The sequence below is a fragment of the Cucumis sativus genome, chromosome 5, assembly GCF_000004075.3.
Source record: "Cucumis sativus cultivar 9930 chromosome 5, Cucumber_9930_V3, whole genome shotgun sequence".
NCBI lineage: Eukaryota > Viridiplantae > Streptophyta > Magnoliopsida > Cucurbitales > Cucurbitaceae > Cucumis > Cucumis sativus.
Window position 1 is genome coordinate 25,825,237 of NC_026659.2, and position 12,706 is coordinate 25,837,942.

Genomic DNA, 12,706 nt, shown 5'->3' on the forward strand with positions numbered 1-12,706 from the left:
CTTATAAATTAATTTTTAAATATAAGAAAAATATTTTTTAAAAAAGAAAATCAACCATGTATACTATTTTAAAAAACGTCAACGTATCTATAAAAAAACAATTAGAAAATAAAGAATAAAATTGGTTTTAAATACATGAATTGATGTATTTTTGTTTTTTTTTTCAAAAGTGGCTCTAACGAATTTAATTTAAATATGTTTTTGTAAAATCCAAAAAGCGGTTAAGATCGTTTGTAAATGATTCTATAAGGCAGCCCCAGTGATCAATATAATCCTCATGAAGATTATGAACACAAAATTCAAAATTGATTTAGTTATATAAAATATTGGGATGTTAAAATAAATAGAAAAAGAGGATTATGAAAATAGAAAAACCACAAAACTTAATTCATACTAAGACTGAATAAATTTGGTAATTTAGAGATGAAAATAATAATATGATTTATTTGTTAGGGTATGATAGAGATGAAAATGAGGGAGCGTTAAGTTTTGGGTTTGGGGTAGGGGAGAATAATATTGATATTTGATACCCAAGGCGTGAAAGATACGTTTGGAACATTCCACATACAGTTGGGACCCACCTCCACCTCTCACCACAACACTATACTATATACTATATACTATACTATGCTTCTCCTTCTTAATATTATTATAATCATTCTATTACTATTTTTAACCTATAAGTGAAGGTTGGAAAAGAAAAAAGGTAGTTTCTTAAACGTGTATTTTCAAAATGAAAAAACTACAACATTCACGAATCAAATTTGATAAAGATTTATGAAAAATGAAAAAGAAAGGAAGGATTTAATCGTCGTAGGCAAGTGTGCATCGATATGCCCGTAAAACGCGGCAAATGGATAAACTTCATCAGCCCAATTTCATTTTTATTTTTTCCATGGGGGCCCCACCACTACTCTCTCACGTGGTGTGCACATGTCTACTCCCCACTTGTGGTCCATTATCCGTTCCCTTCCTGTGGATAGGGCCTAAGCCCCCCAGTGGGTCCCTCTCCCTCCTTCCAAGTTAGGTCTCCGAGGTATGTTGGGCCCAATCCTCTGGGAATGTTCCACGTGGCCTCATTTTTCGTACATAGCCCACTGGGACGAGGAAAATGGCAGCAGCCAGGAGCCAGCCAGGTCAGGTCCAGCACCTGCACCCCAATCCTCCAAATTTAAACTCCCTTTTTTACCCTCACTCACTCTATAACAAAAATTTAAAATTAAAAATATATCCGTCTAATTCTTAATTTATTTTATCGATATTATTAAATAATTGTAATAATTTTCATTGGATTCAATATATCTATAATAAAATTTGTATAGACAGTAAACTAACGTTGAATACTTCTTTATGACTGATTAAATGAAAAAAATTTGTTAGAAATACGCATTTTCATTTGCATATTTACCTAACTGCCACTCTCGTTTTTATCTGTTTTTTCCTTTTTTTTAAAAAAAATTAAAATGTCAATGTTATTTATTATTTTAAAAGTTAAGATGAACGAAAATTTCAAACACAAAAATATTAGTTACACTATCCGTTTGATTCATAGTTTTAAAAGATGATTTTTTAAAACTCAAATAGTTTACATAATCCTTGCAAATGATCCTAGTTGTGTTTTTCTATTAAATATGTGGTTTTCTTAGTTGACCATAGAATTAAGTAGTTGATGCATTAGTGGTTACAACTTGCATTTTCCATCTTATCCTATTATTATTGTTTGTTAATTGTATAAATGATTTGTTTATTTGTGTGTGGTTAGAGGATAATGTATTTCTCTTAATTATATTGGGGTTTAAACTTGATGATCAAATATAAGATAGATAATGAACAAATTGTGATCTTAAAAACATTTTCATAGGGGTGCGCAAAGAGAATCGTTGTCTTAGGTTTCTGAATTTTTACTTTGGTTGTGAAACGTCGTGTCTTGTTATCCCGTTGTGAAGTTTTGTGAATCTATTTAACTCGTGTCATGTTCCCTATTATATATATATAAGTAAGACACAAAATCAACATACTTAACTAGTTAACTGTCATGTTGCCTAAGCTATCAATTTAATCACTATATAAACCAATTTGATATTAGGTTTTCTAAAATTATATCTTGTTTTTTTCTTTCAATTGCCTAAAGAATCAATTCATTTCTTTTAACCATCATTCTCTACAACAGTAACAACTAGAGGTGAGCACCATATATAAAAAAATCAAGCCAAGCCAAGCCAATCGAACCAAAATTGGCCGGTTGATCGGAGAACTACGCCAACGTTAGTTTGAAAGATTAAAAATCGAAAAATTTATTTAAAAAAATTCAGCCAATCGACCAACTTCTATTTCTCGATACATACATATACTAAACCAACCATAAATAATTAAGTGATGATTTGATTGAAATGGTAACCCTAATAACAACCTAACATATTTTGATAGATAGGTAAGTTGGAGAATTTTCTCAATTAATGTAAAAATATACAAATAATTTATATTATGGGCAGTAGGTGAGATGCACTAGTTTTCCCCCAAAGTGCCTTGAGTTTTCCAGTTGTCTTTCTTTGTACATACCACTTTTAAATTCATACCATTTTTATCCCCTGTGTTATTTTACCAAATTACCCTCTCCCCTTTTCTGTTGATTTACATTATTAGCCCTCAATTAATTCCTTAATTGTTTTATTTGATTTAGATATAGATATTATCCATTCCATAATTGGGTTATTAAGAACCGGAAACGTTAACCATCAAATTTTCATTTCATTAATACCGCCAAATCCCATCGCTATCCAATTAAAGATGACTAATCTTGTGATAATCTTGTGATAAGCTCGTACTGTGCCTGGCTACGTGGAAACTCGTAATCAACAAATTATTATTCTTTTAATCTCTTTCATTAAATTAAGTATTCAAACAAATCAACTTAATATGTATTATATTGCTTTTCGTGCAGGTAAAAAGGATCTATTTATTTATTTCTTTCTTTATTTTAATTCATGAGTTTTGGTTGGCGATTGGATGAATAAATAAATAAATGAAAAAAAAAGTAAAAAAAGAAATACAATAATTATTGTTTTTTCGAATGGCCATTTTAGTGTTTGAGGTTATGAAAAGTCAGTTGTGGTGAAGCATGCGGATGTGGGTAATATGAAAAATATTTGTAATCATTATTATAATACAGTGTGTTTTTCTTTTAAGCAAAGATAATCATAAATAATTACATTATAATGATACACATACACATATATTAGAAAAATTAATTAACTATTTTTTTATGATAATTATGCACTTTTTCCTACCCCCAACAACAGCACTTTCAAACTTTGCAGCTTAATCGTATTGAGGGCTTTTTCGACTTTGCCAAAAGAAAAAAAAATTGACCTAAGTTTTTGAGTTGTGAATTTTGGAACCTTTTGGTAGAAGTACTTTTACATATAATCAACTTGTTTGGCCATGCATGTGAAATCTCACTATTGCTTATTTTATTTATATTTAAGTTTCTATTTTTTTGGACATGTTTTTAGTCAAGTCGTATCGAGCCAGAGTAATTTAAATAATAATAATAATAAAAGAGAAATAATCATAAAAATACGTGAGTTATTGAGACACAGACATGTTGGAGTTGATCGATTTAGTGATTTTATTTTATTAGTTAGGTTTTTTAAAGAGTTTAGTTGATAATTATTATAGAAGAAAGTAGATAGGGAAGTTGATAATTATTATATGTGAGTAATGCAAACAATGATGTAATAAACCTCTCGATAAATTAAGAGTTTTTTTAATAACGATACAAATAGAATGGTATTAAACTTATATTTAAAAAACATGAATAGATTTTCATAATTTGGACTATTGTGTGAACAAAAGCCATTTGGATAACATAAAACAAATAGATAAAAGAAAAAGAAGAAGACAACAAATTTTACAATATGTGATATTATTAAAAAAGCATTATACACATTATCTTTTCAATGGGATTTTTTGTGCATAATATAATTAAATTACATGGCTAGTAAAAAAAAAACCCAACAATTATATTCAATAAAAAAATACCATTTTTTATTTTTAGATTATTGTTGACTTTGTTATGTTTTAATAAAACTTTGAAAATATATTCACAATGTGTATCATTTTAAATACAATAACCAACATTAAAAGTATTAACAAACAAAATTATTACTCTATAAAGTTAAAAAAAAGTTAGATTAAACTAACTGTAACGACGATTATATTTGTTAAAAGTATGTTGTTTAAAGTTTGTTTAATTAGAAAAACGAAGTTTAATAGTTACATTTGTGGTGGTTGTGGTGTAAGAATAAATTAAAGAAAAGTAGCTTTTAAAGGGTGGCCTAACAGGAGCTTATAAAGATTTGACCTAAATATCACATTCTTAATGTTATTATATAGTGTTTGAAATATATATAACTAAAAAAGGGAAGGGTGTGGAAATACACTATTGGAAGATAATGTTTTTAATTTTAACACCTACACGGCTCCTCCTTCTGGCCCCTACCCCTCCCCCCAACAACAAAGGAAATATATATATAAATAAATTACTCGCCGCCCACTCACTTTTCTCCGTTTCCCATTTACCTTTTTTCAGCCCAATTTTTAGGGCATAATATCGTAAGTTTTAAAATACAAAAATATATATTATAACAAATAAATAAATTAGTATTTTAATTGACACTCTCAAATAAACTTGTTAATAGAAGTGTTTAAATTTATTATCTTTACGATTTTTTAAAATTTAATTCCTCAATGAAAATTAACTAAATAATTCGATAACTTTTATGCAAAAGAAAACACATAACATGTTAATAATTTCTAAAAATTTACAAAAAATGATAGCGAAGAAATGAAAAAGGCTACCATAAAATACTAATAGAAACTAAATTTAAAATTTATCGACGGTCAGAGAAATTAAAATTAAATATTTGAAAGTATAGAGATCAAAATTATGTATAGAAGTTAAATGCAAAATTTTAAAATGGTATCTATACAACTATTAAAGTTGGAAGTTTCAACACTTCTAGATTTCCTATCTTAATTATAGTAAGCTGTTGTGGTATAGTTAGCTAAATGTTGACGTGGAATATTGGTAACACCACCAATTTAATAACCATTCAATACAAGACACATAAGCATATAATATAAAAGGAAAAAAGAAAAAAAACTATAGCATAATTGACATATCATCGATACTATTAACTTCAAGATAAAAGTTTTAATTTTTTCACTATACATAAAAGAAATTATAAAATAAATAATATAAAAACGAGCAAACGAAACATTTAGATGAGTCAATTAAATATTTGTACATAGGAAATTTTATTTTATTTTAATTTAATAGAGTCTAAGCTGACGACAGTTGATTTGGTAAAGTGTCAAATTGTCGGTTTAACACTTAAAAATACATTTTAAAAATTATCGATTTGAAACTTTTCAAAACCAACCTCGATCGATCCCTCTCTTTTTCCAACTAACCAACTTCGATTTGGTCGATCGACTAGGTTTTTCGAGCTATCATGCTCACCCCCTACTACACGAAGAAAAATTGTCACATGACATTCTTAATGTCTTTTAAAAATAAAATTTATTCTATAACTTCTTTTTTTATAGTAAAGATGGGAGGAGCAGAGCAATCTAGATCACACCTAATCACCACTCTTTACAGAATTTAATATTTTGTCATTGTCAAGCTCGAATTAGAGGTTGATTAAATAGAGTTGTTTTTTTTTTTTTTTTGTAGAACATGGTTTATTTATGTTTTTATAGTATGTAGGGTGAGAGATGAAAAGTGTAGGGTTAAAGTTATGTTGTTGATTAGGATATGAATATTTTCACGTGGATAAATTAGTACATTATGAAGGTAGCAAGTTGGATATAGTTAGGCACCAAAAAGTTTAACAAAAAAAAGTCAAATATTTCAAATATTTCCTTTTTATATTATTTAATTAATTAATTAATTAATAATAATAATAAAAAAAAAGTGGACAATAAGTATTAATAAATGAGGACTACGTTTTGGGCAATAAAATCTGAGAATGCGTTTCTTACTTTAAAAAGTTTGAAAAGAAAAGGAAAAAGAAAAGTTGGATATTTTATCTTATCGGAAAAGAATAAGGATATGTACAAAATTAAAATAAAAAAGAAAAAGGGGAAGGCAAGGGGAAGGGTAATAAAGTAATTTAAAGAAGAAAGTTGAAAATCTTTGCAATCCAATCCGAAGGAGAGCGAAACCGAGAGGAAAAGAGTTGGTCAAAAACTACAAGACTCGGCTAAGGGTTGAGCCAATCATAATTACAAAATTCTCTTTTCGATAATTATCTCTATTTATTTCTTTATTTCTTTATTTATTTATATACCTTTCTCTTTTTTCTAACTTCAATTCTTTTTTTTATTTTTTATTTTTTTTTCTTTTCCTTTTTACTCTCTTCTTCTTCTTCTTCTTCTTCTTCTCAATTGATCCATCCATCCATCCATCGATCAATCAATCAAACAACTGCACCACAGTTTTCTTCATCATCCTTTCCCGATCGCTTCAACTGTGAGTTTTTCCTCTCTCTTTTTAACAGTTTTCTTTTGATCTGTTTATGGAGTTTTGGTTAATTCGTTACTTGGATTACTCTGTTTCTTCTCTCTGGTTGTTGACGAACACGTTTCAAGGAGAATAACCGAATTTGATTTCATCTCTTCTTCTTTTTTTTCTTGTTTTCTGTGCCTTTGTGTGTGTCTGTTTTTTTATTTTTTTTTAATAATTCTTACAGGCCATAGCCAGATGTAATTTGTACTTTATTTGGCACTACGTTATTGTTTTTCTTCAGTTGAGATGAGTTTTTTTTTTTTTTTTTTTTGGTTGTGACTTGAAAATAGAATACGTCCAAAATTCATTACGTTTTGCTCTTTCTTTTGTGGTTTCTCTGCAACCAAACGGCAGTTGGAAGCGTTCAATACGGTCGTCGAACTCTGATTTTTCTGTTTAGGAAATGGAGTTTTTGTTTATATGGATATATATGTATGCGATTTCTTCTTCTTCGTTTCATTTTGTGTTATCTGTGTTCGTTTTGGCTGGGAAATGTGTTTGATTAAATTGTGGTTTGGTTTAGTGGTTTGTGAGGTTTGTGAATTTATCTTTATTTTATTTATTTATTTTAAATTTTTGTTTCTGGTTTGAGTTTCGTTTTCGGATTGTTCTTGATGTGATTGTGTTCTTTTTCACTGAGATCTAGAAATGTGGATGCTGAGTGGTGGCTTTTTCAATATTCTTGTTGTTTTCTTTGCTCTATTGGATAAACAGACAGATGGTCGCACACCTCACTAACGAGGCTTAAACTTCACGGTTCTTGATTTCGTAGTTTACAAATGTCGTAGATGATCTCTTCATTTTTTGATTTGTTTTAAATGTTATTAATTAACGATCCTCAACATTTATCTATTTGGTCTTTTCGTTGAAATAAACTTTATTGGTGGATCGGACAGATTTACTGTGCGTATAGCTGGAAAAAGTAGTTGGCAGATTTTAATTGATTCGAAATTCCTGATTGGAAGCTTGTTTTGTTTTCCCTTTTCTTTCTTCTTCCAGAAGAGTAAAGTTAATGCATGCATTATTATCTGCCAGCGAGGAAAGTTTTCTTTGCTATATAATTACATAATTTTTTAAAAATAAGACTGCCTTGGAAATGAGTGACAGAGTAGTACTAAGGATGAAGTGACTTGGAATGAATAATTGCAATCATCAATATATATATGCCACTGTTTGGGATCATGAATGACTCCAGCCTGCGGCCTGCCTGTATAAGGGTTCTTTCAACGGTAAAACGCGTTGGGTTGTAGGAGTATTATTATGACGAGTGGCTACCATAGGATTGTATTGTACAAGACTCCAACATAATAACGCCTCACAATTAGAAAGAATTTCCTACCCAAGTATTCAAAACATCTCAGTGCCTTTTAGCAAATTCATTTTTAAACTGTTTTTTATTATTAATATATTATATTGTTGTTTCCTTTGTGAATGCTATATATTCTTTTTTCTTGTTCCCCATTTTCTGATAATAATTAGCCAGTATAGTTTCTTCTATGGACTCCTGCTGTTTATTGTTAATTTGGTTTGTTTCAACTTCTTCACTCTGGCCGCTGTAATTGTTTATTAGATATTGATTGCAGTTTTCTAACTCATTTAGTTTGTGCCTACTTGATTCTGTACCTGGGTGGTGAGAATTTCTTATCTAGCATGTTTTTCGATTCTAGTTTTTTAGTACGTACAGTTGTTGAATTTTGTTGTCCTTTATACACGTTTGAGGGTACTTGCACTTTACTTGCAGATCAAGTTCTATTTTTTCTGGTTTCATCCGTATGATTGGATACTGAGTGGAAAATATTGAGGAAACTCATGGCATCAAGATCTACCGCTAACTTTTTGGACTTGGCTTCTGGAGATTTACTGGATGTTCCTCGTACACCCAGGTCCCTGCCACGAGTTATGACTGCTCCTGGAATTATTTCTGAATTGGATGATTATGGGAGTAATGACGGAGACTCGGAGTCTTCATCTGTATACCGTGAGCGCAAAATCATAGTTGCAAATATGTTACCTGTGCACGCTAAAAAAGATGGGCAATCTGGCAAATGGTGCTTCAGTTTAGATGAGGATTCAATTTTATTGCAGCTAAAGAATGGGTTTTCACCTGAAATGGAGGTTATATACATTGGTTCCCTCAAGGTTGAAATCGACGCCAGCGAGCAGGAGGAGGTTGCTCAGAAACTGTTCGACAATTTTAACTGTGTACCTACATTTCTTCCTCATGATCTCCAGAAGAACTTTTATATTGGGTTTTGCAAACAGCAGCTATGGCCCTTATTTCATTACATGCTACCCATGTGCCCAGAGCACGGTGATCGCTTCGATCGGCAGCTCTGGCAAGCCTATGTTTCTGCTAATAAACTATTTGCTGATAAGGTGATGGAAATCATCAATCCTGAGGAAGATTCTGTTTGGGTTCATGATTATCATTTAATGGTTCTTCCTACATTCCTGAGGAAGCGCTACAATCGAGTTAAACTTGGATTTTTCCTGCATAGCCCGTTTCCATCATCAGAAATCTATCGAACTTTACCAGTTCGGGATGAGATTCTCCGTGGTCTGTTAAACTGTGATTTACTTGGTTTTCATACGTTTGATTATGCCCGTCACTTCCTCTCATGCTGTAGCAGAATGTTGGGCTTGGATTATGAATCGAAGCGTGGTCATATTGGACTAGATTATTATGGTCGCACGGTATATATCAAAATTCTGCCTGTAGGCATTCACATGGGCCGGCTGGAATCAGTGATGAATCTTCCATCTACATTTGCTAAAGTAAAAGAAATTCGAGATCAGTTCATGGGGAAGAAATTAATTCTTGGTATTGATGATATGGACATTTTTAAGGGTATAAGCCTGAAGCTTCTTGCTGTGGAACAGCTTTTACGGCATCATCCTGCGTTGCGGGGCAAAATAGTCCTGGTTCAAATAGTGAACCCTGCAAGGGGTTCAGGGAAAGATGTGCATGAAGCTCAGAAGGAAGCCTACTTGGCTGCTGAAAGGATCAATGAAGCTTACGGTTCAAGTAACTACAAACCAGTAATTCTGATTGATCGCCACGTCCCACGTTTTGAGAAGACTGCTTATTATGCTTTAGCAGAATGCTGCATAGTGAGTGCTGTAAGGGATGGCATGAATTTGGTTCCATACAAGTATATTGTTTGTAGGCAAGGAACTCCTCTTATGGATGAGGCTATGGGCTTACAAATTGGTTCTCCTCGAACGAGTATGCTTGTGGTGTCTGAGTTTATTGGTTGCTCGCCTTCTTTAAGTGGAGCAATCAGGGTTAATCCTTGGGACATTGATGCTGTTGCCGATGCATTGGAACTAGCCATAACCATGCAGGAGTCAGAGAAGCAGCTGCGACATGAGAAACATTATCGATATGTCAGTTCCCACGATATTGGATATTGGTCTCGTAGTTTTATGCAAGATTTGGATAGAGCATGTCAAGATCACTATAGTAAACGGTGCTGGGGAATTGGTTTGGGTCTGCGTTTTAGAGTTGTTTCTCTTTCTCCTGGGTTTAGGAAGTTAACCATCGATCACATTGTCTCGGCTTATAAAAGAACTCATAGAAGAGCAATATTTTTAGATTATGATGGCACTATCATTTCACAAAGCTCTATAATTAAGACACCGAGCCCTGAAGTTATCTCAGTCTTGACTACTCTTTGCAACGATCCCTGTAACACTGTGTTCATTGTTAGTGGGAGGGGGAGAAGTTCTTTAGGTCAGTGGTTTGTCTCTTGTGAGATGTTGGGGATTGCAGCGGAACATGGGTACTTCATAAGGTATTTGATCGTAATGTTCTATTCACGCCAAGCTTCTTGTTGTGCAAGTTTGCTGGCGTCGAATTCTTAAGCTTCTTACTTTTTTGCAGGTGGGGTGGAACTTCAGAATGGGAAACTAGTCCACTGTCTTCTGATCTTGATTGGATTAAAATTGTAGAGCCAGTGATGAGATTATATACGGAAGCAACAGATGGCTCGTGCATAGAACAGAAAGAAAGTGCTTTAGTCTGGCACCATCAAGATGCTGATTCTGACTTCGGATCCTGTCAAGCCAAGGAATTGCTGGACCATCTAGAAAACGTACTTGCCAACGAACCAGCCGTTGTTAAAAGAGGCCAGCATATTGTTGAAGTGAAACCACAGGTAAATCGAACAAGTGACATTTTTAAGGTTAATAATTAAGCAACATAGCAATACTTTTAAAGAATTGCAGATATGGTTAAATTCATTGGTCTATAGTATTATGAGAGTTGATCTAAATTTTACTGTTTATGTGTTTTTTTAATTTTTTGCATTGTGCTATATTTGATAATACTTCAGACGTGATATATATCTCATCAAATTAGCATGCCTCCAGTGGAATATCTTCTTGAATCTTGAGCTGTTTGTTACTTACTCGCAGGGAGTAAGCAAAGGGTTGGTCGCAGAAAAGGTTCTCTCAAGAATGGTGGATAGTGGAAGACCACCTGATTTCGTGATGTGCATTGGAGATGATAGATCAGATGAAGATATGTTTGAGAGCATATTAAGTACCGTCTCCAGTCCTTCACTCCCTTCCGCTCCAGAAATCTTCGCCTGTACTGTTGGACGAAAGCCAAGCAAGGCTAAGTTTTACCTCGATGATACTTCCGACGTCGTTAAATTGCTGCAATGCCTTGCCTCGTCGTCACGTCCAAGACCCCGACAACTACCACAGATGCGTGTTTCTTTCGAGAGTGTTTTCTAAATTGAGTTGCATCACTGGAGTGCTTGGTGCTTCTTCTTACACAGAAATTGATAGAAGCCAAACGAGTTGATGAAGGTAATAGATAATCATTCTCTCAATCCACACTCATCCTTGCTTCTTTCAAAAGAATCCCGTGTGAGCATGACGTTTGGAGTTTGGTTATTATGGGCATGGTAAGGCCTTGCAGATGCAGTTTTATGCTCTTCTTAATCAGCACTTGAGCTGGTTTTTATTAACATGGAAAGAGGTATATTGGTGTTATTCGTCAATATCCTCAAGAACTAGAGTTTCCTTTTTTGTATATAATAACAGCATCATTTATTAACTTCTGACGCCCACTTTAGTTTGTCCTCTCCTTGAGATGATGTCAAATAGTGGAGCGTTTTATACACTTTAGGGGGCAGCATTAACTTGTATAGGAAAAAAACACTTTCTTGGCCACATTGCATAAAGTCTGATTTGATGCTCATTTTTTTCTTTCTTTCTACATTGTGATTCTTTAGTTGCAAGCAGTAAATTACAGGTTCTTATTGATGAAAGGCTTATGAGTTGTATTTATTGTGTGCGTGATGATGTGTTTGCCCAACTTGCTTGGTGGAAGGTTAGAAGGGTGGAGTAGCCTACACACTCTTCAATTTGCAGCCGTTTCTCTCTTCTGTAATTGTTGATGGGTTATTATAGTTTAATGTCAATTATGTAATAGCTATGTTCGTAAAAATATACGACCATTTGATCGAAGTACATGATTTCTTGTTCATGTTGAAAGTTTTTACACGTAATTTTTATTTAATTTTGTCTGAAATGCTCACTCAGATGCCATTCTATTTTCTTGAAAGCAAGTTGTATAGTCAACTTTTGGGTATGAAAGATTGAAAAACTGAGTTGGTATGACTAAAATCAATCGAATTTGAAGATAAGGTTTGATATGTGACAACATTTTTCTTTTTAAAATTTGAAGGTTTAAATTGATTTACTTCAATTGATTGGGGGAAGAATGGTCGAATTGTGCTTTTACTACACCAATCATAATTGATTTAGTGGCAATATGGTTTTTGGATGGATGAAAAGTAAATATAATATGGTTTTTGGATGGATGAAAAGTAAATATAATAAACGTTAATCTTCTTAAGTCATTTAAAATAAATCAACCATTACCAAACAAGATTACACAATTTTAGTTTTCTATTTTTTCCTCCTATATTTTTATTTGTACTTCGCCGGTGCGAACTTCCCTTCCTTACCAACGACTCCACTACTTTCAGCTTATAAAATAAAGGCTCGTTCTTTGAAGAATTATTATTTTAACTCTTATTTGAATCAATTGAAATTCAGCAATGTCTCAACTATGTTAATCAATTACTACCAAAGAATTTAAGCAAAACGTTATTCTAT

At 32.5% G+C, this 12,706-nt stretch overlaps 1 protein-coding gene across 1 annotated transcript; it reads left to right on the forward strand.

Moving 5' to 3' along the window:
- The first annotated feature begins 6,378 nt into the window (after positions 1-6,378).
- Positions 6,379-12,071, forward strand: LOC101212688 (probable alpha,alpha-trehalose-phosphate synthase [UDP-forming] 9). Its single transcript, XM_031885561.1, has 4 exons — positions 6,379-6,538; positions 8,316-10,368; positions 10,458-10,731; positions 10,991-12,071. The coding sequence occupies exons 2-4, from the start codon at positions 8,384-8,386 to the stop codon at positions 11,312-11,314; spliced, it is 2,583 nt and encodes an 860-aa protein (XP_031741421.1). The 5' UTR covers positions 6,379-6,538; positions 8,316-8,383; the 3' UTR covers positions 11,315-12,071.
- Positions 12,072-12,706: the final 635 nt, after the last annotated feature.